This window comes from Oncorhynchus masou, chromosome 6 (assembly GCF_036934945.1).
Source record: "Oncorhynchus masou masou isolate Uvic2021 chromosome 6, UVic_Omas_1.1, whole genome shotgun sequence".
In the NCBI taxonomy this organism is placed as follows: Eukaryota; Metazoa; Chordata; class Actinopteri; order Salmoniformes; family Salmonidae; genus Oncorhynchus; species Oncorhynchus masou.
In genome coordinates this window covers 35,527,353-35,554,438 of record NC_088217.1, presented here as the reverse complement: position 1 = coordinate 35,554,438, position 27,086 = coordinate 35,527,353, and the positions used below count along the sequence as shown (strand labels likewise).

The 27,086-nt window shown below is 45.1% G+C and overlaps 1 protein-coding gene across 4 annotated transcripts; it reads right to left on the bottom strand.

The window, feature by feature from the left end:
• Positions 1-6,979: 6,979 nt before the first annotated feature.
• On the bottom strand, positions 6,980-25,204 carry LOC135541994 (kelch domain-containing protein 8A-like). 4 transcript variants are annotated; one of them, XM_064968543.1, is made up of 8 exons: positions 24,423-25,199; positions 14,714-21,959; positions 14,302-14,512; positions 13,764-13,928; positions 13,441-13,659; positions 10,739-10,840; positions 8,769-8,917; positions 6,980-8,645 (listed from the first exon to the last, which is right to left on the bottom strand). In XM_064968543.1, exons 2-8 carry the CDS (start codon positions 14,876-14,878, stop codon positions 8,595-8,597), a joined length of 1,062 nt encoding a protein of 353 aa, XP_064824615.1. In that variant the 5' UTR covers positions 14,879-21,959; positions 24,423-25,199; the 3' UTR covers positions 6,980-8,594. The 4 variants fall into 4 exon arrangements, with proteins under 4 accessions (XP_064824615.1, XP_064824613.1, XP_064824614.1 ...); XM_064968541.1 differs by having other exon boundaries at positions 6,980-8,917; positions 14,714-15,040; positions 16,896-21,959; XM_064968542.1 differs by having other exon boundaries at positions 6,980-8,917; positions 14,714-14,997; positions 25,116-25,204.
• Between the last annotated feature and the right edge of the window lie 1,882 nt (positions 25,205-27,086).

Here is a 27,086-nt window from a genome sequence, read left to right as displayed (position 1 = left end):
ATAACCTTGTCTCATCACACACTAGCGACTCCTGTGGTGGGCCAGGCACAGTGCATGCTGACCAGGTGTATGGCTCTTGGTGTATGGCTCTCTTCGCCTGAGTCTGGGCCAGTGATGAGACAAGTCTGCATGCTGAAATCCAGCAACTGTTCACTGGATCTAAGGGCCTAGCCCAAACCATTAAAATCAAGCCCAGACCATTATTTCTCCTCCACCAATCTGTACAGTTGGAACTATGCATTGGGGCAGGTAGCGTTCCCCTGGCATCTGCCAAACTCAGATTATTTTTGAAGCATCACTCCAGAGAACGCGTTTCCACTGCTCTAGAGTCAAATGGCCGCGAGCTTTACACCACTCCAGCCAACACTTAGGCTGAACTTAGGCTGCGTGGCTGTGTGGCTGCTCGGCGATGGAAACCCATTTCATGAAGCTCCCGACTAACAGTTATTGTGCTGACGTTGCTTCCAGAGTCCGTTTGGAACTCGGTAGTGAGTGTTGCAACCGAGGACTGACAGTTTTTACATGCTACGTGCTCCAGCACTCAACGGTCCAGTTTTGGAAGCTTGTTTTTCCCTACCACTTAGCGCATGAGCCGTTGTTGCTCCTAGACGTTTCCATTTCACAATAACAGCAATTGCAATTGACAGGGACAGCTCTAGAAGGGCAGAAATGTGATAAATTGACTTGTTGGAAAGGTGGCATCCTATGACTGTGCCACATTGAAAGTCACTGAGCTCTTCAGTAAGACCATTCTACTGCTAATGTTTGTCTATGGCGATTGCATGTCTGTGTGCTCGATTTTATTCACCTGTCAGCAACAGGTGTGGCTGAAATAGCCGAATCCACTCATTTGAAGGGGTATTGACATATTTCTGACCATGTAGTGTATTTTATTAGGATCCCCATTAGCTGTTGCGAAAGCCGCAACTACTCTTCCTGGGGTCCAACACAGGACATGCAACATGACATAATACAGAACATTAATAGATAAGAACAGCTCAAGGACAGAACTAGATACACTTTAAAACAGCATACATGCCCTACATAGTGTATTAATGAATACACATAAAATATCTTGGTCAAATAATGTGGCGGCAGGTAGCCGAGTGGTTAGAGCGTTGGGCCAGTAACCGAAAGGTTGGTGGATTGAATCCCCAAGCTGCCAAGGTCAAAATCTGTCATTCTGCCCCTGAACAAGGCAATTAACCCACTGTTCCTAGGCCGCCATTGTAAATAAGAATTTGTTCTAAACTGACTTGCCTAGTTACATGAAGGTAAAAATAGCAGACAGGCTGTGAGGTGTTGCTTTTATCCATTTTTAAAAAACCAGGTCTGCTGTTCATTTGAGCAATATGAGATGGGAGTTCCATGCAATAATGGCTCTATATACAGGAATACTATACGCTTCCTTAAATTTGTTCTGGATTTGGGGACTGTGTCTGGTTGCGTAAGTGTGTCAGAGCTGTGCGTAAGTTGACTATGCAAACAATTTGGAATTTTCAACACATCAATGTTTCTTATGAAAATAAGTGATACAGTTAGTCGCTCATTAACTCTTAGTCAAGAGAGACTGGCATGCATAGTATTTATAATAGCCCTCTGATTACAATGACGTGCAAGACGTGCCGCTCTGTTCTGGGCCAGCTCCAGTTTAACTAGGTCTTTCTTAGCAGCACTTGACCACATGCCTGGACAATAATCCATATAAGATAAAACTAGAGCCTGCAGGACTTGATTTGTAGAGTGTGGTGCCAAGCAGATAAGCAGAACTTATCTTTATTACAGACAGACCTCCCCCATCTTTACAACCATTGAATCTATATGTTTGACCATGGCAGTTCACAATCTAAGGTAACATTAAGTAATTTAGTCTCCTCAACTTGTTCAACATCCACACCATTCATTAACAGGTTCAGCTGAGGTCTGGTGCTTAGAAAATGATTTGTACAAAAATACAATGCTCTTAGTTTTAGAGATGTTTAGGACCCGTTTATTACCGTGTCCATTCCACAACTGACTCCTCCTTGTTAAGGGTGTCAATAGCTTCAATAGCTGTGGTTACTGACACAGTACATGTGTCACACCCTGATCTGTCTTTGTGATTGTCTCCACCCCCTAGAGGTGTCACCCATCTACTACATTATCCTCTGTGTATTTATACCTGTGTTCTCTGTTTGTCTGTTGCGAGTTTGTTTTGTTCATCAAACCTACCAGTGGTTTCCACCTTGCTCCTGTCTTGTCTTTAGTTCCTGGTTTTCTAGTTTTGCCGGTTTTTGATCTGCCTGCCCTGACCCTGCCTGCCATCCTGTACCTTTGCCACCCTACTCTGGATTTACCGACCTTTACCTGCCCTGACCCCGAACCTGTCTGCTGTCCTCTACCATTGCCCCACTACTCTGGATTACCAACCTCTGCCTGACCTGACCCTGAGCCTGCCTGCCAGCCTGTACCTTTGCCTGCCAGTGTTCGATTTAATAAACTTCGACACTGTCTGCACCTGGGTCTTACCTTCAAACCTGATAGTTTGAACTGGCCATGACTGACCCAGCAGACCTGAGCCAGCTACGCAATGCCATCTCCTCCCAAAGAGCCACCATTGGTAGGCATGAGGAATTGCTTTGTGGCCTTATGGCGGGGGTCCAAACCTTGGCTGAACGCCATGCCCGGGTGTTGGACAGTTTGATGGAGCAATTCCACAGGTTGTCTGGGAGGCAGCCTACCATAGTGGTAACCCCACAGCCCCTCAGTAACTCAGCTGTTAGCATCGCTGTCTCATCAGGCACTCCACCTTCTCGGGAGCCACGCATACCTCCCACGGAAAGCTTCAGTCGGGCTTTTCTAGCTCAGTGTGCCCTCATCTTTGAGCTTCAGCCCTCCTCCTTCCCCTTGGATCGCTCCAAGATAGCCTACCTCATCACGCTGATGTCCGGGAGGGCCCTCACCTGGGATACTGCTGTATGGGAACAACAGCCAACCATATTAGCCTGGAGGGGTTTGTGGGAGAGGTGAAGAAGGTTTTTTTTGATGCCCTGTTCACTGGGAGAGAAGCTGCCGGTAGCTAATCCAGCTTTGGCAGGACTCCCACAGTGTGGCAGACTATGCGGTGGATTTCCGCATGTTTGGCAGCGGAGAGTGCTTGGAAACAGGAAGCGCTGTTTGATATGTTCCTGCACAACGTCTAAGAGAAGGTCAAGATGAGCTTGCTGCTCGGGAGCTACCTACGGATCTCGTTTCCCTCATTGCTTTGACCATCCGAATCCATGGGCGATTACGGGAACAACGGAGAGAGAGGAAATTCGATTTCGCTCGCACACCCACCTTACCCCCGAGTCATCCCGGAAGTCCCCAATGGTCCCGTTGCCGAAGAGAACCCAAGGCTTCCCTACTTCCCCTGAAAGTCGCCGAAGACGGCTGAGTTAATGCTTCCCGAGCCTATGCAACTAGGCAGAGCTGGGCTGTCGCCAGCGGAACGGCAATACAGGAGCAACACAAAGAGTTGTCTGTATTGTGGGACTCTTGGTCATTTTGTGTCATCTTGTCCTTTAAAAAAAACAAGCTCACTGGCAGGGGTGAGTATTCTGGTGGGCCATATGGAGAACTTTTCTGCTTCCCTTGCTCGCACCCCTTTTCATGCAATTCTGCTGTGGGGAAACCAGTCTAAATCTCTCTGGGTCCTCATTGACTCTGGGGCCAATGAGAGCTTTTTGGACGCTACCCTGGCTTCCGAGCTGAACATCACCACTCAGCCCCTCTCCATGAGGATGTTAGAGCGCTGGACGGCACTGAATAGGCCGGGTCACTCATAATACCACTTCCATCAACCTACTACGGGTGTCAGGGAATCACAGCGAGACTATTCAATTTCAAAGTCTCCTCAGATTTCCGTGGTTCTGGGATTCTCCTGGCTTTAGGGAAACAATCCCCTCATCAACTGGTCTACTGGTGCCATCATTGGCTGGAGTCCGTTCTGCCACGCCCATTGTCTTAAGCCAGCACAACCTGCCCTGGGACATCTGCCTGGGGGCTTGAAAGGTGCCATGGACCTCTCCGCCATTCCCGCAGAGTACCAGGACCTTCAGGAGGTGTTCAACAAGACCCAAGCAACTTCGCTTCGCCCACACCGACCACATGACTGCGGGATTGTCCTTCTTCCTAGCACCACTCTGCCCCGGGCATGACTGTACTCGCTTTTGGGACCGGAGACTAAGGCTATGGAGACCTAAATTGGGACTCCCTAGCTGCAGGATCTATCCGTCCTTCATCCTCTCCCACCGGCGCATGGTTCTTCTTTGTGGAGAAGAAGGACAAGACCCTGTGCCTGTGCATCAACTAACGGGGACTCGATGACATGACGGTGAAAAAACGCTACCCGCTACCCCTCATCTTCTCTGCCTTCAAGCTGCTCCAGGGGGCCACTGTGTTTTCCAAGCTGGATCTACGGAACTCCTACCATCTGGTGCGAATACGGGAGGGGGATGAGTGGAAGACCACCTTCAACACGGCCAACGGCCACTACGAGTATTTGGTCATGCCATTTGGCCTCACCAACACTCCTGCTGTGTTCAGCACTGGTAAATGATGTTCTCCGCGACATGTTAAAATGGTTCGTCTTCGTCTACATTGATGACATCATCGTCTTCACCTGCTCCCCCCAAGAACATGTGCTCCACATCCGTCAGTTTCTTTAACAAATCCTGGAGAATCAGCTGTTTATTAAGGCAGTAAAATGCGAGTTCTATTGCTCCACCATCCCCTTTCTGGGGTACATCATCTCCGCTGGGAGTGTCCAGATGGATCCCAGGAAGGTGAGAGCAGTGGTGGATTGGCCCCAGCCTACGTCCATGATGCAGCTGCAACGTTTCCTGGGGTTCACCAACTTTTATCGCTGCTTCACCCGGGGTTACAGCCCCCTGGCTTACCCTCTGTCAGCACTCACCTTTCCCAAGGTTCCGTTCACATGGTCCCCTGCTGCTGACCGGCCGTTCCGTGACCTCAAACATTGCATCACCACTGCTCCCATCTTTGTTCAACCTGACCCTTCCTGTCAGTTCGTGGTGGAGAACGATGCTTCTGATGTAGGAGTGGGGGTGTTCCTGTCCCTGCGTTCTGCCCTGGACCTGAAGCTATTTCCCTGCACCTTCTTCTCCCACCGCCTCAACGCCACAGAGAAAAACTACAATGTGGGGAATCGTGACCTTCTCGCATTGAGGATGGTGTTGGAGCAATGGAGGCACTGGCTGGAAGGGACAGAGCATCCGTTCATTGAATGGACCGACCACAAAAACCTGGAGTATCTCCACACAGCCAAATGCCTCAACTCCAGGCAAGGCAGATGGGCCCTGCTGTTCACACGGTTCAACTTCTCCCTCTCATATCGGCCGGGATCCAAGAATGTCAAGCCGGATGCACTGTCTCACCACTATAGCCCCACGGCTATTAACCCAGAGCCCAACACCATTCTGCCCACCTTGTGCCTGGCGACGGCACTCAGCTGGGGTATAGAGAAGCAGGTCCGGGAGGCGCAGCATTCCCAGCCGAACCCCAGTGTCCCTGACGTTTCTCATTTGTCGCCGCTTGCATGGTTTGTGCACAAAACAAGACTCCTCGACTCCGGCTCGTTTCTTCCAACCTCAGCCTGTCCCTCACCGTCCCTGGTCTCACATCTCTCTGGACGTTTTCACGGGGCTTCCCTCATCTGATGGCAACACCACCTCCAGGTATCGACGATTAACGGATCGCCACCGGACCCCGGCTCTCCGGTATCGTCTTGGGCAGAAGGTATGGCTGTCCACCCGGAATCTGCCCCCCCGGGTGGAATCCCACAATCTATACCCTCTATTGGCCCATTTCCCATCTCCAAAATCATTAACCCCTCTGCTGTTCGTCTTCTGTTGCCCCGGGCCTTCATATGCATCCTACCTTTTATATGTGCAGAGTTAAACCCATGTCTCACAGCCCTTTGTCTCCTGTTTACTTCCACGCTGTCTGCACCTGGGTCTTACCTTCAAACCTGATAATATGTTTGAATCATCATCATACACTACCGGTCAAAAGTTTTAGGACACCTAGTCATTCAAGGTTTTTTCTTTATTTTTTACTATTTTTTGCATTGTAGAATAATAGTGAAGACATTAACACTATGAAATAACACATATGGAATCATGAAGTAACCAAAAAAGTGTTAAACAAAGATTCTTCAAAGTAGCCACCCTCTGCCTTGATGACAGCTTTGCACACTCTTGGCATTATCTCAACCAGCTTTATGAGGAATATATATTATATTTGAGATTCTTCAAAGTAGCCACCCTTTGCTGAGGATACCAAAAAATACTGCAGATATTTTTGGTACCCTCTCCCAGATCTGTGCCTCGACACAGTCCTGTCTCGGACCTCTACGGACCATCCCTTCAACCTCATGGCTTGGTTTTTGCTCTGACATGCACTGTCAAATGTAAACCTTATATAAACAGGTGTGTCTTTCCAAATCATATCCAATCAACTGAATGTACCACAGGTGGACTCCAATCAAGTTGTAGAAAGATCTCAAGGATGATCAATGGAAACAGGATGCACCTGAGCTCAATTTTGAGTCTCAGAGGGTCTGAATACTTATGTAAATAATGTATTTCTGTTTAGATATGTTTAATACATTTGCAAACGTTTCTAAAACCCAGTTTTTGCTTTGTCATTATGAGTTATTGTGTGTAGGTTGATGAGCACAAAAAAACAATTGAATCCTTTTTAGAATAAGACTGTAATGTAACGAAATGTGGAAAAAGTCAAGGTGTCTGAATACTTTCCAAATTCACTGTAGCTCTGAATCCATGATATGGCAGAGGATGAAAAGTTTCCTTAACAACAGGTGATGGACAATAATATAAAAGGCTGCACTGAAATCTAACAGTACAGAATAAGAATGAAACAAGAATGATATAGAAAAATTCTACATACAGGTAGGAAGTGGATGCACTCCATGGAATTATTTTGTTAAGCTTCTTTTGTTTTATTTTCTAATCAAGTTAGAAGAATACCTCATTGAAGCCATACTTACTGTAGAAGTATTAATCCAGTAGTGTGTGCTTTTTAAAAACATCCTGAGAATGAAGATATTCATTAATACATACATTTGACAGAAATCAATTGTCAATACACAGTGCACTAATTACAAACCAAAACAGATGAACCGAAAACCAGTATTGCATGTAATCACGAGTATAACATATATTTTTTAAATGGGGATTTTAAAAAGAGCAACAGATCTTAAATAGGATTAAAGAACATACACCATTTGATATATACTTTAAACCAGACATTACATGATTAACCTTCTCACACCTATATAATTCATATTGCCATAGCAATCCATAGGCAACCCATTCAAATATGTAGGTTTCAGTGGAGGCTGCTGATGGGAGGATGGATCATAATAATGGCTGGAATGGAGTAAATGCAATGGTATCATGGTTGTGTTTGATACAAATAAATTCTGTCCATTCCAGCCATTCCAGTCCTCCCCTCAGCGGCCTCCATCAGTGGGTATAGTCAACTCCTGATGATTGCACACTCTGTTTCAGTAGTGCAGTTAATTCATATACATTATTTTGACTTGCTCCAGATATATGCATGCTATGTCTGCATGCATGCTATATGCACACTCCAGTTAAGTGCATGTCTTCATGCTAGTCCAAGCGACTGCATACTGTACTGTACTGTATGTCCGGAGTTGGCTAACTTAGGTCTTAAAGATGGGTGTACACTAACATGACACTTGCATCTACAGTAAGGAATATCAAACTGTTGACAAACTGCACACATTTCATACACAACAAATAAACAGTATTTATCTCAGTAACAATACAAAATGTATTATCTTGCTCTAGTCTTTACTCCCTGTTAAGATCACATCTATATGTCCAGTTAAAAATGTTTAAGGCAAGACAAGCAGTAAATCTACAACAATAGATGCAAAAGTAAAACAAATATTGAATACCTTGAGAATCTCTATAGGGAGATCACACACAGTGAAGAGGAATCTTTACATTACTAAAACTCTTCTGAATAACTTATTTACAGAAAAAGCCAGCTCCTCGTGTGTGTAGAACAGGGATGTGCAACTGGCTACCTTTTCTTTTTAGAATACACAAGGCTCTATTTCGAAATGTGGTTGTGCCCACGTGGGTACGCAGACCCGCGAGTAACTTCGGCTCCTCATGATGAGTTCAGATTTTTAGTGGGCCTACGCCCATCAATGTTGGCCATCCCTGGTGTAGAATATTTTGTACGATGTGAGTCACTATGGTGATAATTGGGATCTATTCTCTCTGTGTGTAGCCTGTGTGATATCAGTTCTCTCACTTTGTGTTGGAGTTGAGTGTGCATAGACATCCCAGCAGAGGGCACTGTTCTGTGTTTGTGGTATTTCCCCATCCTTTCTATTACTCTGTAGATCTTAGGAAACATATTGCACTTGTCCCAGACCAGCAGCCATTATAAAAGCACTGGAACCACTGATCTCGAATAGCATGTTCTAGAATTCAGAATCTTCTTGTGGTCATCCTGCTGTCAATCATCCTGTAAGGGTCATGTCCTCTAGCCTACAGACACTCCTCTTTCACATACAGGATCTCATGGGCTGAACTAGGGACCTTAAAGACAGTTAGACAGAGACAGATAGTAAATGGCGAGTGTGTATGTGTGTGTGTGTGTGTGTGTGTGTTTGTGTGTGTTTGTGTGTGTGTGCGACAACAAGCACAGCAATATTCCAGCACCTGGTTGACTCCTCCCACTACCAGCAAGCGGTCCCTGATGACGATGGACGAGGCAGAGCATCGCGCCATTGCCATGGGAGCCAGTCTCTCCCACTTCCTCTTCTGAGGGTGGAAGGCTTCCACCGTGTCCAGAACTGAAGGCTGGTGACCTGAGGACCACACACAGTCATCATACGGTGTCCATACAGTCAATATACAGTGCATTCGATAGTACAGATTTTCTCCACATTTGCTATGTACCAGCCTAATTCTAAAATGGATTAAAAAAATAAAAATCTCCAATCTACACTCAATACCCCATAATGACAAAGCAAAAACCTTTTTTGACTATATTCTACATTGTAGTATAATAGTGAAGACATCAAAACTATGAAATAACACATATTGAATCATGTAGTAACCAAAAAAGTGTTAAACAGATCAAAATATACTTTATATTTGAGATTCTTCAAAGTGCAAAGCTGTCATCAAGGCAAAGGGTGGCTACTTTGAAGAATCCTTGTTTAACACCTTTTTGGTTACAACATGATTCCATGTGTTATTTCATAGTTTGGATGTCTTCACTATTATTCTACAATGCAGAGAATGAGTCGGTGTGTCCAAACTTTTGACTGGTACTGTAAGTATACAGACCCTTTACCCTGCACTTTGGCAGCGATTACGGCCTAGAGTCTTCTTGGGTATGACTTTACATGTTTGGCACAACTGTATCTGGGGAGTTTCTCCCATTCTTCTCTGCAGATCCTCACAAGCTTTGTCATGTTGGATGGGGAGCGTCGCTGCAGAGGCATTTTCAGGTCTCTCCAGAGATGTTCAATCGGGTCAAGTCCGGGCTCTAGCTTGGCCACTCAAGGACATTCAGAAACTTGTCCTGAAGCCACTCCTGCGTTGTCTTGGCTGTGTGCTCAGGGTCTTTGTCCAGTTGGAAAGTGAACCTTCGCCCCAGTCTGAGGTCCTGAGCACTCTGGAGCAGGTTTTCTTCAAGGATCTCTCTGTACTTTGCTCCGTTCATCTTTCCCTCGGTCCTGACTAGTCTCCCAGTCTATGTCACTGAAAAACATCCCCACAGCACAATGCTGCCACCACAATGCTTCACCGTGAAGATGGTGCCAGGTTTCCTCCAGGCGTGACGTTTGGCATTCAGACCAAAGAGTTCAATCTTGGTTTCATCAGACCAGATAATCTTGTTTCTCATGTTCTGAGAGTCCTGTCAAGCGGGCTGTCATTTACTGAGGAGTGGCTTCTGTCTTCTGTCTGGCCCTCTACCATAAAGGCCTGTTTGGTGGAGCGCTGCAGAGATGGTTGTCCTTCTGAAAGGTTCTCCCATCTCTACAGAGGAACTCTAGAGTTCTGTCAGAGTGACCATCGGGTTCTTGCTCAAATCACGTCCAAACCTCTGACCTTTTTTGGTACACTTCCCCAGATGTGTGCCTCGACACAATCCTGTCTCGGAGCTCTATTGACAATCCCTTCGACCTCATGGCTTGGTTTTTGCTCTGACATGCACTGTCAACTGTGGGACTTTATATAGACCGGTGTGTGCCTTTCCAAATCATGTCCAATCAATTTACCACAGGTGGACTCCAATCAAGTTGTAGAAACATCTCAAGGATGATCAATGGAAACAAGATGCACCTAAGCTCAATTTTCGAGTCTCATAGCAAAGGGTCTGAATAATTATGTAAATAAGGTATTTCTGTTATTTTGTTTTTATAAAATAGCAAAAGTTTCTAAAAACCTGTTTGACTTTGTTAACATGGGGTATTGTGTGTAGATTGATGAGTATTTTTTACATTTTATTTCATCTATTTTACAATAAGGTTGTAGCGTAACAAAATGTGGAAAAGGTCAAGGGGTCTGAATACTCTCTGAATGCACTGTATGGTCATCACACATTGTCATGACCAACTAACGTTCAACAAAAACACACATATATGAGCACATATACACACACATTCACACTCCCTAACCGAGTCCTCCTGCTACGACCATCCTGCCCCTGAGGAAAGATGAGGCAAAGTCAGCCCTCTTAGTCTTCATGGCCACCGTGTCCTCTGACTTCAACCACAACCCTGGAGGGAGACAGGAGAGGACGATGTCAGAGTGTGTGTGTGTGTGTGCAAGTGTAAACCACATTTTAATGAGGGTGGGGAGGCAGGGAAGTGTGTATACAATCAACTTTGACCACTGCATAAAACTCCAGCAAGGTGACAATTTTATTTTTTCCATTTGTTTTTGAATTCTGCAAGTTACAATTTGGTGTGTTCCTGAATGCTGGTGGCACCACAACTCAATAAGAAATACAATGTGCACCTTGAATACAAATGTCCACACACACACCAAGGTACCAGGTCATGGCCCCAGATATTGGAAATAAGAAAATAGGGTACATTTCCTATAAAACCATCCAATCTGAACACTTCAATTGCAAAGGAGAAAAACAAGTTATTTTCCTCCAGCAGTCTGGCAGGGGATGACTATTACAGTAAATTGGCATATTATTTACAGTTCTACTTAGGCAAACATTTGTGCTGCTAAAGACAGTGAAACTATTTCAGAGAAACAGCGACTAGGGAGATTTTTTTCTTTTTCAAAGACTCTTTTAAAGCTTTTATGTTGTCTGTAAGAAACCCAAGCCTGTGTGAGTTTAGTGTCTCTGACTTCACAATCAGCTCCACAGAGAGAGAGGAAGAGAAATACAGAGGGAGAAAGAGAGGGAGACACGGAGACGAAAACATAACCAGAGCAGATAAAAGCACTTTGTTAATGAACTGTTGCCAATCCAGCCCATATTTGAGCTTGAAAGGGAATAAGGCAGAGCACAGCTGGCGACGGGCACACTGCTCTGCGACTCACTGCCAGGGCCTTTGTTGTTGAAGTGTTGGCTGGCTGGCACTCTCAGGGGCTTCCTCCAAATAACTTTTTAAAACATATCATATTCAGCACTAAGTTCCCTTTTTCCTTCAGATTCAGAGGGAGGGGCACACACTAACACACTAGCGGGAAGAACGGTTCAGAGAGTTTAGTTGCTCTACTACAGATAGCTGAACTAGAAGGGACTGGAGATATTGCAGTTGTGTAGTTAATGTATGTGCTGGGCTGTGTGTGAGTGTATCTTGTATACAGAGAGTGTGCATTAGTGTGATATATTTTCTACAGTTTTGTAGAGGCTTTGGTAGTTAGTGGTCTTCCATTGAACAGATCATGATGAGCTACAGTCAGACATGGAGAACCCAATTCTGGATACTAGAAAATTCGGTGCTCTAATTTGTTATGAGTTATGTCATATTACACAATGTCTGTCTTTGTATATTGGAGTCATTTTAATATTCTACTTTTATCAATGTAATCTACACTCAGTGGCCAGTTTATTATTAGGTACACCCATCTAGTATCGGGTCTGACCCCCCTTTGTCTCCAGAACAGCCCAAATTCTCTGAGGCAAGAAAACGTTGCTCAATTGGAATCAAGGTACTTATATATATTAATGTGTGCCAGGAAAACATTCCATACACCATTACACCACCACCAGCCTGTGCCGTTGACACAAGGCAGGATGGGGCCATGGACTCATGCTGCTCATGCCAAATCCTGACTCTGCCATCAGCATGGCGCAACACGAATGGGGATTCAATGGACCAGGGAATGTTTTTCCACTCCTCAACAGGAGTGGAACCTGGTATGGTCTGCAATAGCCCATCCGTGACAAGGACTGGCGAGTTGTGCGTTCTGAGATGCCGTTCTGCACACCACTATTCTGCGCCGTTATTTGCCTGCCTGTTAGCTTGCACGATTCTTGCCATTTTCCTTCGACATCTCATGAACAAGCTGTTTTCTCCCACAGGACTTCCTTGTTGTTGCTATTTTGCACACACATTTTCTGTCAACATTCTGTCAACATTCTGTCAAGACATTGAATTCTAGGTCAATCCAGAGCCATATATTCAGATGTCTAAATAAATGTCTCCTGGGTAAATCTAACAATGAGTGAGCTACAGAGTATAATATCCCAGTGTGAGAGTTGCAGACAGCATGACCATCTGTGGAGGAAGGCAGATAATAACACAATCTGTTTCTGAATCCTGTAATTTAAACACCTCCCTCCCTCCTCACTGTAGCTCATCTCCCATCTCATCTCCACTTAGATTAGATTGGGAGGGGGAGTGAATGGGCCTTATTGTTTTTTGTTTACTGTGTGTGTGTGTGTGTGTGTGTGTGTGAGGAGGAAGGTATGGAGGAAGGTAGAGTAAATGTCTATCTGATATCTCTGGAGTGAAACCCAGCCAGCCTGACAGCTGGCCAGACAGACATTCTCACCGTGGTGTTAGATTAGTATTCAGACTCCCACTGCTTCTTTCATTTGGCTTCGACTGGTAAAAATAGAAAAATCAAAATGCGTGACAAAACACCCTATTGTTTGAAATGACTAATCGATTTTTTACCTGGGTATGGCTCTTACTTTTCTCTTCCTGGTCTCTTTTCAATTTGACCATTTGATATTCATTTTCTGTGAGACGGAAGATAAGTCGTTTTTGAGGTGTGTGTGTGTGCAGCATGCACCTAGCTTTTATTTGGAGAGAAATATAACTTTATTGTGTACCTGGAGAGGAAATCAGTGCACTTAAATGCATATGTATGTGTTTTGTGTATATGTTTTTTTTGTGCTTCTTACCCTGGTTAGTATCAAAGATGTTGACATTCTTGGTGAACTTGGAGCTCTGGTGGCCCCCTCCCTTCCTAAGCCCCCCCAGCAGACACAGCCTCCCCGAACTGTCCCAGAACACGCCACCGTACGAACGTTTACACGGCATGTTGGGTAGTGTACTCCAGGAGCGTGTCTCTGAATCAAATACCTCAAAGACCTTCAACGTGCGCTTACACTGACGCCCACCTAAAAAGAACACACACACACTTAGTATACACATTACACGTGCAAACTGTCAAACACGCACACAAGCATGAACAGACACCCAAACACGCACACCCTTTACTTACCTGCCACGTAGATCTTGTTGCCCAGTAGGTGTGCTGTAGCATCATATCGCGGTGTGGGCATAGGGGGCAGTAATGCCCACACATTCTTCCTCAGGTCATACTGCTGTAGTATACTACGAGGGAGCAGGTCTGAACCCATACCACCCACTGCCAACGCACGCCCATCTACAGAGAAGGGTGAGAGAGAGAAAGGTGGAGGAGTGAGAGGTGAGAAACTAAGCCATTAACATGGATCTTGCCATGTACAGAATGCAAGTATATATGTTCTTGTGTCACCCCCCACCCTACATACCTTTCACAGCGACAGCCACCTCCCACCCTACACACTTTTCACAACGACCACCCCCCACCTTCACACCTTTCAAAATGACAGCCACCCCCACCTACACACCTTTCACAACGACAGCCACCCCCACCCCCCACCTACACACCTTTCACAGCGACAGCCACCCCCCACCTTTCACAGCGACAGCGACAGCCACCCCCAACCCCCACCTACACACCTTTCACAGCGACAGCCACCTCCTACCCAACACACCTTTTACAGTGACGGCCACCCCCATCAGTGCTTCTCTGAGGGCGCTCCTCTTCCTCCACCTCCCCTCCTCTGTGTTGTACACCTCCACCACCTTGAGAGGGCGCTGGTCCTCCCCCACACCACCCACTACCAGGATCTGCTTGCCCAGCACCGCCACTGCCGCACCCGCCCGAGGGGTGGGCATGGGGGGCAAGCTTAGCCACTGGTCCCCCTGAAAACAACAAAAAAGTGTATTTAATTACATGGTCGATTAGTCCTGTGTAAATGTTTGAACCGATGCGTTCTGTGTTTAATCCTGTGTGTGTTGTGTGTTTGTGTGCGTATGGGTCGTGTGTTTGTGTGTGTGTGGGTTGTGTATTTGTGTGTGTGTGTATGTGTGTGTGTGCGTGCAGGTGTGTATGCTCCAACCTACCTCTGGAGAGTAGAGTTCCAGGGCTGGGGAGGGCCTCCCTGCAGCATCACAGCCCCCCAGCATGTACATCTGCCCCCCCACCTCCGCCAGGGAGTGGTAGACACGCCCGCTTGGCAGCCGAGCCAGGCTCTGCCAGTGGAACTCCAAGGCCGAGGGCACAGACATCTATATCTCGGCCCAGGGAGGGGAAGGGTTGTTGGGGGAGAGGTGAGGGAGAGGTGGGTCCAGGAAACCAGAGATGGAGATGGACAGGGTTAGCACCCCTGGGTATAGTGCCGTGTCAACTGGAAGAGTTGAGAGAGTGGTGTTGTCAGGAGATCCAGAGAACTAGGTGGAGGACCAGAGATAGTGGATGGAGCAAGGTCAGCAAAGCCCAACCGGAGGCTCTTTCCGGAAAGACAATGTAATATAATCCAATAGAAGAGTACTTATCTAAGTTCCCACTGACTCAGAATAATATGGTCATTTAGCAGATGCTTCTAATCAAAGCAACCTACAGCTATTTACTATTGAATAGATTGGATGTTCTGTTGTGGCCTTTGGCTGTGTGTGTGTGTGTGTGTGTGTGTGTGTGTGTGTGTGTGTGTGTGTGTGTGTCATGACCCTCTTTAGCTGTGTACACAATCAGGATGAATTGGGCTTTACAAGCAGAGGAAAACATCCATCAGTAACCAGGCAACCAGCCTTCCCTTCCCCACATCCCCTCCCTCTTCCTCCTCTCTCTCCATGTCTAGTTCTTGCCTGTAACCTATTTCTTCTACCCACACAGACAGTGTGACTGAGCAGCAGCAGCCGCATGGTGGATCAGCTCAGTGTTCTCTCATAGTCCGAGAGCATCTGGTCGTCACAATGGGTGCACAGAACTACTCGTTTCTGGAGATTTTTATTTTCTCCCTCACTCACCTGTCCATCTCGTCATTTGAATTCCATGCTGTCACTGTCACTTGTTCCCTGGAGACCAACCTCTTGACATCTGCCTTCAAGTAATTTCTTTCCAACTCCCACATACAAGGCTGGCAATATGCTTGACCTCATCTTTACAAGATGCTGTTCACCTACTAATCTCACTGCAACCCCCTCCACGTCTCTGATCACTATTTTCCTTTTCTGTCTGCCTTTCCTCCAACCCTAGCCACTCAGCCCCTACCCAGATGGTCATGCACCATGTCGCAATCTTCACTCTCTCTCCCACTACTTTTTCCTCATTTATCCTATCATCTCTCCCTTCTGCTAAACCCTTCTCCCTCCTCTCTCCTGATTCTGCCTCTTCAACCCTACTCTCATCACTTCCCGCATCCTATGACTCGCATTGTCCCCTTTCCTCCTACCTGTCTTGGCCCTCCCCTCCTGAAACATTGTCTGAGTGAATCACTGCTTCCAGAACAGGGTTGTGGGCAGCTGAGTGAAAATGGAGAGGAACTACATTTCCAGAGGACCTATCAACCTTCCACTCCCTCCTCTCTACCTTCTGTTGGTCTGTATGCGCTTTGTATTACTCTAAATTATAACCTTCTGTCTCTAACCCGAGAAAACTATTTTCCACCTTCTCCTCCCTCCTTCATCCTCCGCCCTCCCTTTCCCTCCTCCCTCTCTGCGGACGACTTTGTCAACCTCTTTGAAAAGAAGTTTAACGACATTGGCTCCTCATTCACTCAGCCTATTGAATCCACTGTTCACTCTCTCACAGAACTACCCTGCGCCTTGACCTCTTTCTCCCCTCTCTCTCCAGATGAAATCTTGCGACTAGCGAGGTCCGTCCACCCGAGAACCTGCCCACTTGACCCCATCACCTCTTCCCTTCCCTGGAGACTTTCTCCCATTCCTCACTTTCCTCATCAACTTATCCCTGACAACTGGCAGTCATTCCCCTTTAAAAAACAACACTCTGACTCAAACTACAGACCGGTATTCCTTCTTTCTTTTCAAAACACTTGAGCATGCTGTCTTTGATCATCTCTCTCGCTACCCTAACCAGTCAGGCTTCAAGACGGGTCACTCAACCCAGACTGCTCTTCTCTGTGTTAATGAGACTTTCCTCATTGCCAAAGTTGACTCTCTCTCCTCTGTTCTCATCCTCCTAGATCTATCCACTGTCTTTGACACTGTGAACCATCCAATCCTCCTCTCCACCCTCTCAGGGCTGGGTATCTCAGGTTCTGCACACTCTTGGATTGCATTCTACCTGGCAGGCCGCTCCTACCAGGTGTAGTGGAGAGGATCTGTCCACGGTGTCCCCCGCTCCTACCAGGTGTAGTGGAGAGGATCTGTCCACAGTGTCCCCCGCTCCTACCAGGTGTAGTGGAGAGGATCTGTCCACAGTGTCCCCCGCTCCTACCAGGTGTAGTGGAGAGGATCTGTCCACAGTGTCCCCCGCTCCTACCAGGTGTAGTGGAGAGGATCAACAGTGGAGAGGATCAACAGAGGATCAATCCAGGATCATCAGGTGTCCCCCTCCCAGAGTTAAAAAAGCCTTGGCATGACCCTGGATAACATGTTCCCTGCAAACATCAAAGCAGTGACTTGGTCTTGCATGTTCATGCTCTACAACTTTCGTAAGTTATGACCATACCTCACAGAGGAAGGGCCACAGACATCCCCGGCCTTGACAACTGCAACTCTAGCACCACTTTCTGCCAACTCTGGTCGCTTGGCCCTTCTACACCTAAACCTAGAACAGCAGAGTCCCTGCCCATCTTCTGAAAACATCTGAAACCCTAGCTTTTCAAAGAGTATCTTAAATAAGAGCATCTGCTACAGTAAATGACTACAAAGTAAAATGTAAATTACGTAAGAGTCCACAGCTAAAACCCTGGTAGCCACAGGATCACTTACAAAATACATATTTCTACTGAGCATTGACAACCCATTAACACCGCCACACATCACACTGAGAGTGTGGGTGGGTAATATAAAACATGGATATCATTAGGCTTCATTGACAAAAAGCCTTTAGTAGACGAAGTGCTTGGGTCCACATCACTCGAACATAATTGGCTTATTTCAGTATGTCTTTTTTCCTGCGAGGTAACTTGTGTGAGTTTGGCACATTCAACAATGGATGTTTAGTTAGTCAATCTCTCAATCAATCAAATGTATTTATAAAGCCCTTTTTACATTAGCCGATGTCACAAAGTGCTATACAGAAACCCAGCTTAAAACACCAAACAACAAGCAATGCAGCTGTAGAAGCACGGTGGCTAGCAAAAACTTAATAGAAAGGCCAGAACCTAGGAAGAAACCTAGAGAGGAACCAGGCTCGAAGGGGTGACCAGTCCTCATCTGGCCGTGCCAGGTTGAGATTATAACAGTACATGGCCAAGATGTTCAAACGTTCATAGATGACCAGCAGGGTCAAATAATAATAATCACAGTGGTTGTAGAGGTTGCAACAGGTCAGCACCTCAGGAGTAAATGTCAGTTGGCTTTTCATAGCCAAGCATTCAGAGTTTGAGACAGCAGGTGCAGTAGAGAGACAGAGTCGAAAACAGCAGGTCCGGGACAAGGTAGCACGTCCGGTGAACAGGTCAAGGTTCCATAGCCGCAGGCAGAACAGTTGAAACTGCAGCAGCACGACCAGGTAGACTGGGGACAGGTCAGGTAGTCCTGAGGCATGGTCCTAGATAAGACAGCAGAATTACACCAGATATAACAGACTGACCCTAGCCCCCCGACACAAATATTTCAGCATAGATGCTGGAGGCTGAGACAGGAGGGGTCGGGAGACACCGTGACCCTGTCCGACGATACCCCCGACAGGGCCAACGAGGCAAGATATAACCCCTCCCACCTTGCCAAAGCACAGCCCCAACACCACTAAAAGGATATCCGCAAACCACCAACTTACTACTCTGAGACAAGGCTGATTATAGGACCTATTGAAGAGATGAGTCTTCAATAAAGACTTCAAGGTTGAGACCAAGTCTGCGTCTCTCACATGGGTGGGCAGACCATTCCATAAAAATGGAGCTCTATAGGAGAAAGCCCTGCATCCCGCTGTTTGCTTAGAAATTCTATGGACAATAAGGAGGCCTGCGTCTTGTGACCGTAGCGTACGTGTAGGTATGTACAGCAGGACCAAATCGGAGAGATAGGTAGGAGCAAAACCATGTCATGCTTTACAGGTTAGCAGTAAAACCTAGCCTTAACAGGAAGCCAGTGTAGGGAGGCTAGCACTGGAGAAATGTGATCACATTTTTTGGTTCTAGTCAACTGAAGTTTATTTAGGTCTTTATCCGGGTAGCCGGAAAGTAGAGCATTGCAGTAGTCTAATCTAGAAATGACAAAAGCATGGATTAGCTTTTCTGCAATGTTACGGAAATGGAAAAACGCTGTCCTTGAAATATTCTTGATATGTTTGTCAAAAGAGAGATAAGAACAAAGTACTGCTGAGGTCCTTGACAGTTTTATTTGAGACGACTGTACAACCATAAAGATTAATTGTCAGACCCAACAGAAGATCTCTTTGTTTCTTGGGACCTACAACTAGCATCAGATATATTCTCTCTCTCTCTAGACAAATAAAAGGAAGGATGCATGCACAAAGAGAATAAAGAAAGATAGACGCTTCTTTTAGAAAGAAAAACAATTCTCCACTGTGTAACTTTTGAGGGCAGGAGTGGGTTACCATAGAAACAGTGACATGTTTTGGAGTTGCGAGGCCAGGGTACAGATGGCCAGCCAGCCAGTATATTACTTGGTTTGGTTTTAATAATGGATTAAAGAAGGAAAGCATAACAGCAAATAAAAGCTGTGGTGTTGTTCTCCACTCTGACCCCGGCAGGCAGAGTCTTGTTAGTGAGACAGAATTGCTTTCTCCTGGTGTGCCTTGCAGAGCGTATTAATTGCAATCAGTAACCGATTTGCTTCGCCACATCTTTTTTTAAATTAACTGCTTGAACAGCTTGAGATCAACAGTAGTTCCACCAGCACCCAAGGAAGAAGTCATTCACAATCAGCATGAGTCTCTTTTCATACTTTTAATTAGTTAGTTAGTCTCCTTCGATCCCTATATAGGCACGAGTCGACTGTCAACTTTAGTTATAATGTAATCCTCATCAAAGCTATTAGTCAATGTTTCAAATACAAGGAGCTTGGTTTGATCGTGGTGATGGCATACTCCCAACAGTATCCTTATTGTCTCTCCTCTCTCCCCCACTCCATCTGTCCCCTATCGCTCCCCTTTTTTACTCTCTCTCTCTCTCTCTCTCTCTCTCCCTACAGGGTGAAAACGGCCAAGCAAGGGATTGTTTAACGACTAACATTTAATTAGCCTGCAGTATTCAAATAGTGCATTACTCCCCACACCTCAGAACCACTGCAGTGTGAGCAGTGGAGTCAGTGCAAGGGGTGTGTGTGTGTGTGTGTGTGTGTGTGTGTGTGTGTGTGTGTGTGTGTGTGTGTGTGTGTGTGTGTGTGTGTGTGTGTGTGTGTGTGTGTGTGTGTGTGTGTGAGGTAGTAGTCAGGTTTTTTTGTAACAGGTCTTAATCCTGCTCTAATAGCAGTGTTCATGCTGGGGTGGGCTGAAAGTGAACTGACACCCAGGAGTGATCGTGGGTCATTGCTAACGCTATAAAACTGCTGGTAATTCAGTGTAAATACAGACCAACACAGCTTTATTCCACTCATACAAGACTGTTCACAATAAGGTGGATGACTCATGCCTAACACATTTCAATAACAGTACTGGCCCCATTAGACAAACTCCCAGACAGAGACCAGAGGAGGATAGAATCAAACCTATGTTAAAACTGCTTATGTAGTACCTTTTCATACATTACTCCTCACAGCAGTTTTACCATAGTGATTTACCAGCTTGAGGGCTTGCTATACTGCAGTATACTGCTCATGCTATTATTCGTTGTTTACACAGCTTTAATACAGTACATTTCAGGGAGGCAGTCTCTCACAGCGTCATACCACCCTGAAGGCTAACATTACTGCCTATTACAAGACCAAGAGCAAGTAGAACATTCTCCCTACAGGCCCAAATATAGAAATGAGAAAATCTCATCATTACTTCTCATCATTAAAAAAGTTGATTCGAAGAATTTCATACTCTGTTCTGATTGCATTCATTAGCATCAGCAATGCGCTCCCGCTTTCTGACAAACGAAATGGTGCCTGCCTTGTGCCTCGCTGTTGTTGTTGTCTATGAACATTACAATAACAACAATATTGATGTTTGATTTAGTTTAAATGGCTCCGCTGTTGATAGGACGCAGTTCCCTTTCCTTCACAACATGTTGTACAGTATGAGTGTACCGATATCATCACACACAGTAACACATTAACTAACAGTGACAGATGTTGACTCTCAGCAACATCTTCTACATCTTAACAGACAAATGCATCTCTTGGAGCTGCTCTACTCTGAGCTTAGTGATTACCAACCCTGGTCCTGTAGATCTACAGGGTGCCCAGGCTTTTGTTACAGCCCAACACTACCACACAGCAATAGAGATAGTCAAGGCCCGGCAGTTGAGTAGTTGAGTCAGGTGCGTTAGTGGTGCTGGACTAAAGGACCAAGGTTGGAGAATAGCTGATTGTAAAGTTGTGGGCAGAGGCCAGAACACTGAGTTGCTATACACATCCCTCATTAAATCTAACCTCTCTCTCTCGCTCTCTCAGGGGGTTTGACCCGATGACCAATATCTGATGACTGATACACCGATACTGATGGTTTATACACAACAGCAACGCCGAGAGCAGGCTGAGGTAATGCCTTGAATTGAATGTCAGCTCTCTCCACTACACTGCTACTGCTCTTTCTCTCTCTCAAACGTCTTCTTTTGAGCAATTAGCAGCCCCACATAGCTCTATCTAAATAAATGAATATGGGTTTCAGAACATAGGACAAGAAGAGAGTTGGGATAGATTGCTGGCAGAGTTGGAGGAATAGTTGGCCAAGTAAGTATCTAATCTCTCTCTGTTAAAAGGCTAATGTCTGTCTCGCCCTCCTGGCATCGCTTGTGTGTGTGTGTGTCTGTATGCTGTCTGCATGTGAGTAAACAGCTGTGGTAAAAGCAGACCAATAGTTTCCATAGCAACCCAGCAGCGTACATACAGGCAGCACAAGCGGATACAAGGTGGTGTGGCAGTTAGAAATGAAATAATCAGAAACTTAGATAGGGAGACATTCTATCGGCCAATTAACAGACTTACGGCCGATTCCATTGTAATCCATGAGGAGACTGCATGGCAAGCTGACCACCTGTTACGCGAGTGCAGCATCAAATGGACCAGGTGGCTGCAAGGAGCCAAGGTAAGTTGTTAGCTAGCATTAAACTAATCTTACAAAAAAACAATCAATCTAAACATAATTACTAGTTAACTACGCATGGTTGATGATATTACTAGTTTAACTAGCTTGTCCTGCGTTGCATATAATCAATGTGGTGCCTGTTAATTTATCATCGAATCACAGCCTACTTCAACTTCGCCAAACTGGTGATGATTTAACAAAAGCGCATTCTCGAAAAGAGAACAATCGTTGCACCAATGTATCTTGCCATAAACATCAATGCCTTTCTTAAAATCAATACACAAGTATATTTTTTAAAACCTGTATATTTATTTAAAAGAAATTCAGGCAATATTAACTAGGGAAATTGTGTAATTTCTCTTGCGTTCTCTGCAACAGAGTCAGGGTATATGCAGGAGTTTGGGCCGCCTGGCTCGTTGCGAACTGTGTGAAGACCATTTCTTCCTAACAAAGACTATAATTAACTTGCCAGAATTGTACATAATTATGACATAACATTGAAGGTTGTGCAATGTAACAGCAATATTTAGACTTAAGGTTGCCACCCATTCGATAAAATACAGAACGGTTTCCGTATTTCACTGAAAGAATAAACGTTTTGTTTTCGAAATAATAGTTTCTGGATTTTACCATATTAATTTATTTTAGTTTAGTTTCAGAGATTAAAATGAATGATTGAAAATTAATGACCTAAGGCTCGTATTTCTGTGTGTTTATTATATTATAATTAAGTCTATGATTTGATATTTGATAGAGCAGTCTGACGGTAGGCAGGAGCAGACTCGTAAGCATTCATTCAAACAGCCCTTTCCTGCATTTGCCAGCAGCTCTTAGCAATGCTTGAAGCACAGCACTGTTTAGGACTTCACGCCTATCAACTCCCGAGATTAGGCTGACAATACTATAGTGCCTATAAGAACATCCAATAGTCAAAGGTATATGAAATACAAATGGTATAGAGAGAAATTGTTATATAATTCCTATAATAACTACAACCTAAAACTTCTTACCTGGGAATATTGAAGACTCATATGTTCTCATGTTCTGAGGAAGGAACTTAAACGTTAGCGTTTTTACATGGCACATATTGTGCTTTTAATTTCTTCTCCTACACTGTGTCTTTGCATTATTTAAACCAAATTGAACATGTTTCATTGTTTATTTGAGATTAGATTTTATATATGTATTATATTAAGTTAAAATAGAAGTGTTCATTGTTCATTCAGTATTGTTGTAAGTGTCATTATTACAAATATATATATAAAAATGGGAGATTACTCGTTATTGGCTTTTTTTTGTCCTCCAATAATCGGTAACAGTATCAGCATTGAAAAATCATAATCGTCCGACCTCTAGAATAAACTGTATGCATGTAGGTATCAAGGCATAAAACGGAGGACACATTCATTCTGTTATGTAAGCCATTGGACGGTATACTCAATTGAGACATATTGCACATTACCCCCTGGGAACAAACACGCATACACACTTGGAGACACACGGACACTCAGTACACTGGCTGATGTGAAAGAGCCCCATTAGAATGACTTTATCCAACAATGGCAGCCTGGAGAAGGCATGAGTGCAGACAGAGAGAGCAGAAAGAAGGAAAGAGAGATGAGGAGAGTATTGAGGAGGAGTGAGATAAAGGAGAGAGTTTTGCTGAGGTAGACAAAGAGAGAGATTATTGAGAGAGCAATAAAGAACAAGTAAAGTTATTGATGGTTGGGAAGCCTGGGACACAATCCCTAGGGTTTTATACTTAATTACTAGTGTGTGTGTGTGTGTGTGTGTGTGTATGTGTGTGTGCATGTGTGTGTGCATGTGTGTGTGTGTGAGAGAGAGAGAGAGAGAGAGAGAGAGAGAGAGAGAGAGAGAGAGAAACGAGAGCCTACAGGACCAGGTCTCACTATTTAATTTCTGGCCTTGATCTTATATTTATTAATTTACCATAAATCCCATAGGGTAGCTCAATGCACAAGCCCACTGATCTATAGGGTTTTTATGATTGTAAGTAATCAATAAACACTGAGAGGACAGGAGGAGGTGAGAAGGAGGAGATGAGACGAGAAGAAAAGAGAGAAGGGGATTTCAGTCTATATTCAGCTCAGAGAGTGTCCCAGATCTCTCAGCCTTGCTCCTAGCTGTATAGCATGCGATTGGGCTGGGGGTGAGACATTCAGACAGCATAACAAACAGATGACATTTCAGACAGAATAATTCATTATCTTCAGCATCATTCTCCTCATCACTACAAGCACAGTCATCATCATCACAATCCTTATCATCATCTTACCACTTGTAAAAAATAACAAGTTAGAACATAAAAATAGATAATAGGTGTATCACCATGAATAATAGGCTTATAATCTACTGAATATATTGCACACTTTTATCTGTTTTGTATTAAGGTACATCATGATGACCTGAAAGTCTTTTAATACTCACATAGTTCAAACGGATCTCATCCCCAGGGTAATTGAGCATAAGCGGAAGTGTATGGTGATGCCATACGCATATCATGTCGGAAAGACGTAATGTCCGACTTGCTAACCTAGGCGGAAGATTCGGATCCCGAGTTTCACACTTGGGATAAACCAGAACCAACCAATAGGAAGCTCTACGTAAAAAACTTACGTTCATTTTAACTCGGACGTCCCGAGTTTCCGACATGATCTGAACGCGGTATAAATTCAAACAGAAGATTTATGAACACGATCAATATTTGAGGCCTTGTATGATCAAATTGAATGACAATGTATCCAGTCAGCGCAATATACACTGAAGTATGTACAAAACAACGTTAAGGATGCTAATAACGTTGTTGTTTCTGTAGCCTACAATATCCATTCAACGTTGTTTTATTTACGCCGCAATTCGTCTGAATGACACAGCAAACCAAAAATAAATTACTGGTATACTGAAACAACGTTTTGTATGTAGAAGTAAGACTATTATTAGGAATAGGAAGACCCCACATACAATAAGAGGCTGTAGAGCTTCCGGCAACTGAGTTTTCGGAACACCGAGAGGTGCACCCACACTCCCCAGATAAGTTGATCACAAAGCGGACGCGGCGCACAAAACGATCGGCCGGTCACATTAAAAGCGACAATATTTATATGAATCCTTCTCAGTTACATTACGATCTTCACGCGGTCCAGGTGCTCCCATGCCTTCTATCCGTCGGCGTTTCCCCTGGCCAGGCTGAGAGATGGAGAGAGGTTTCAGTGCAATAAGCCACTCAAGTAGCCTAATAGACACACCCTCTCTCTTCTATCCTCGCTGTGAAACGGGCAGGCTCTTGTGGTACCGCACTCTTAAAAACATTTTCAAACAAACCCAGCCACTTCCATCCATCGTCATTATGTGGGTCACACTTGAAGTATACATTTCTGCCTTCACCGTAGCATACTAAGTGTCCTTCATACATTAACTGTAGAAATCGGAAAGAGACTGCTGTACCGATAACCCACATCGCACTTTGACATGTATTGCCTTCAGTCGACTCAACTCAAATCACTGCATGAATATTTTATAGTGATTACATAGCTCTGCAGAATTGTGTCAACAAAATGTTATATCTAATATTCCTTTTGTTTGTGTTTGTCATTTAACTCAACTTTTTCTGTCAATGTCTGTGTATCAGTGCCATTGAATGAACTCGTTTAGATCTATCATAATATCCTCTGTAGGCACATTTTATGGCCTGGAATGCCATACACCACAGCAGGCCTACATCATGAAGCTCAAAGCTTTTCTCATAACTTCACTTTTGTTCATCTATACTTAATTAAATGTTTTTATTTTTTATTTAACCAGGTAGGCCAGTTGAGAACAAGTTCTCATATACAACTGTGATCTGGCCAAGATAAAGCAAAGCAGAGCGACAGAAACAACACAGAGTTACAAATGGAATAAACAAATATACAGTCAATAACACAATAGAAAAGTATATATACAGTGTGTGCAAATGTAGTAAGATTAGGGAGGTAAGGCAATAAATAGGCCATAGTGGCGAAATAATTACAATTTAGCAATTAAACACTGGAGTGATAGATGTGCAGAAGATGAATGTGCAAGTAGAGATACTGGGGTGCAAAGGAGCATAAAATAATAATAACAATATGGGAATGAGGTAGATGTGTGGTGTTACGCTTGTGGATGGAAGGATCGGACCAAGGTGCAGCGTGGTAGGTGTACATCTTACTTTATTCAATGAACACCGAAAAAACAACAAATACAAACAAAACGTAAAGTTTAGTAGGGCTAAATAGCACAGTACCAAAACAAGATCCCACAAACTACAGGTGGGAAAAAGCTGCTTAAGTATGATTCCCAATCAGAGACATTGATAGACAGCTGCCTCTGATTGAGAACCATACCCGGCCAACAAAGAAATAGAAAACAAAGATTGCCCACCCTAGTCACACCCTGACCTAACCAAATAGAGAATTAAAAGGATCTCTAAGGTCAGGGCGTGAAAACACGCCCCCCCCCAAGGTGCGGACTCCGGCCGCTAACCTGAACCCATAGGGGAGGGTCCGGGTGGACATCTACCCTCAGTGTCACCTCTGGTGCGGGGATCGTCGGGGACTCAGGACCGTAGATCGTCGCCGGGGACTCTGGACCGTAGATCGTCGCCGGGGACTCCGGACCGTAGATCGTCGCCGGGGACTCCGGACCGTAGATCGTCGCCGGGGACTCCGGACCGTAGATCGTTGCAGGGGACTCCGGACCGTAGACCGTCGCCGGGGACTCCGAACCGTAGATCGTCGCCGGGGACTCCGGACCGTAGATCGTCGCCGGGGACACCGGACCGTAGATCATCGCAGACGGCTCCGGACCGTAGATCGTCGCCGGGGACACTGGACCATAGATCGTCGCAGACGGCTCCGGACCGTAGATCGTCGCCGGGGACTCCGGACCGTAGATCGTCGCAGACGGCTCCGGACCGCTGGAGGCTCCGGACTGGGAACCCTCGCTGGAGGCTCCTCGCCATGGATCATCACTGGAGGTTTCGTGCGTGGAGCTGGCACAGGACGTACCAGGCTGGAGACACGCACTGGGAAACATATGTTTACATTGCCAAAGCAAGTGAAATAGATAGTA

Excerpts from the sequence above, each read along its gene's own strand:
- LOC135541994 (XM_064968542.1), bottom strand. The coding sequence starts at position 14,878 with ATGTCTGTGCCCTCGGCCTTGGAGTTCCACTGGCAGAGCCTGGCTCGG. Across the intron at positions 10,841-13,440 it reads CATCTTTGATACTAACCAGG|GGTTGTGGTTGAAGTCAGAG; the intron begins GTAAGAAGCACA and ends GTCTCCCTCCAG. Across the intron at positions 8,918-10,738 it reads GGTCGTAGCAGGAGGACTCG|GTCACCAGCCTTCAGTTCTG; the intron begins GTTAGGGAGTGT and ends TGTGGTCCTCAG.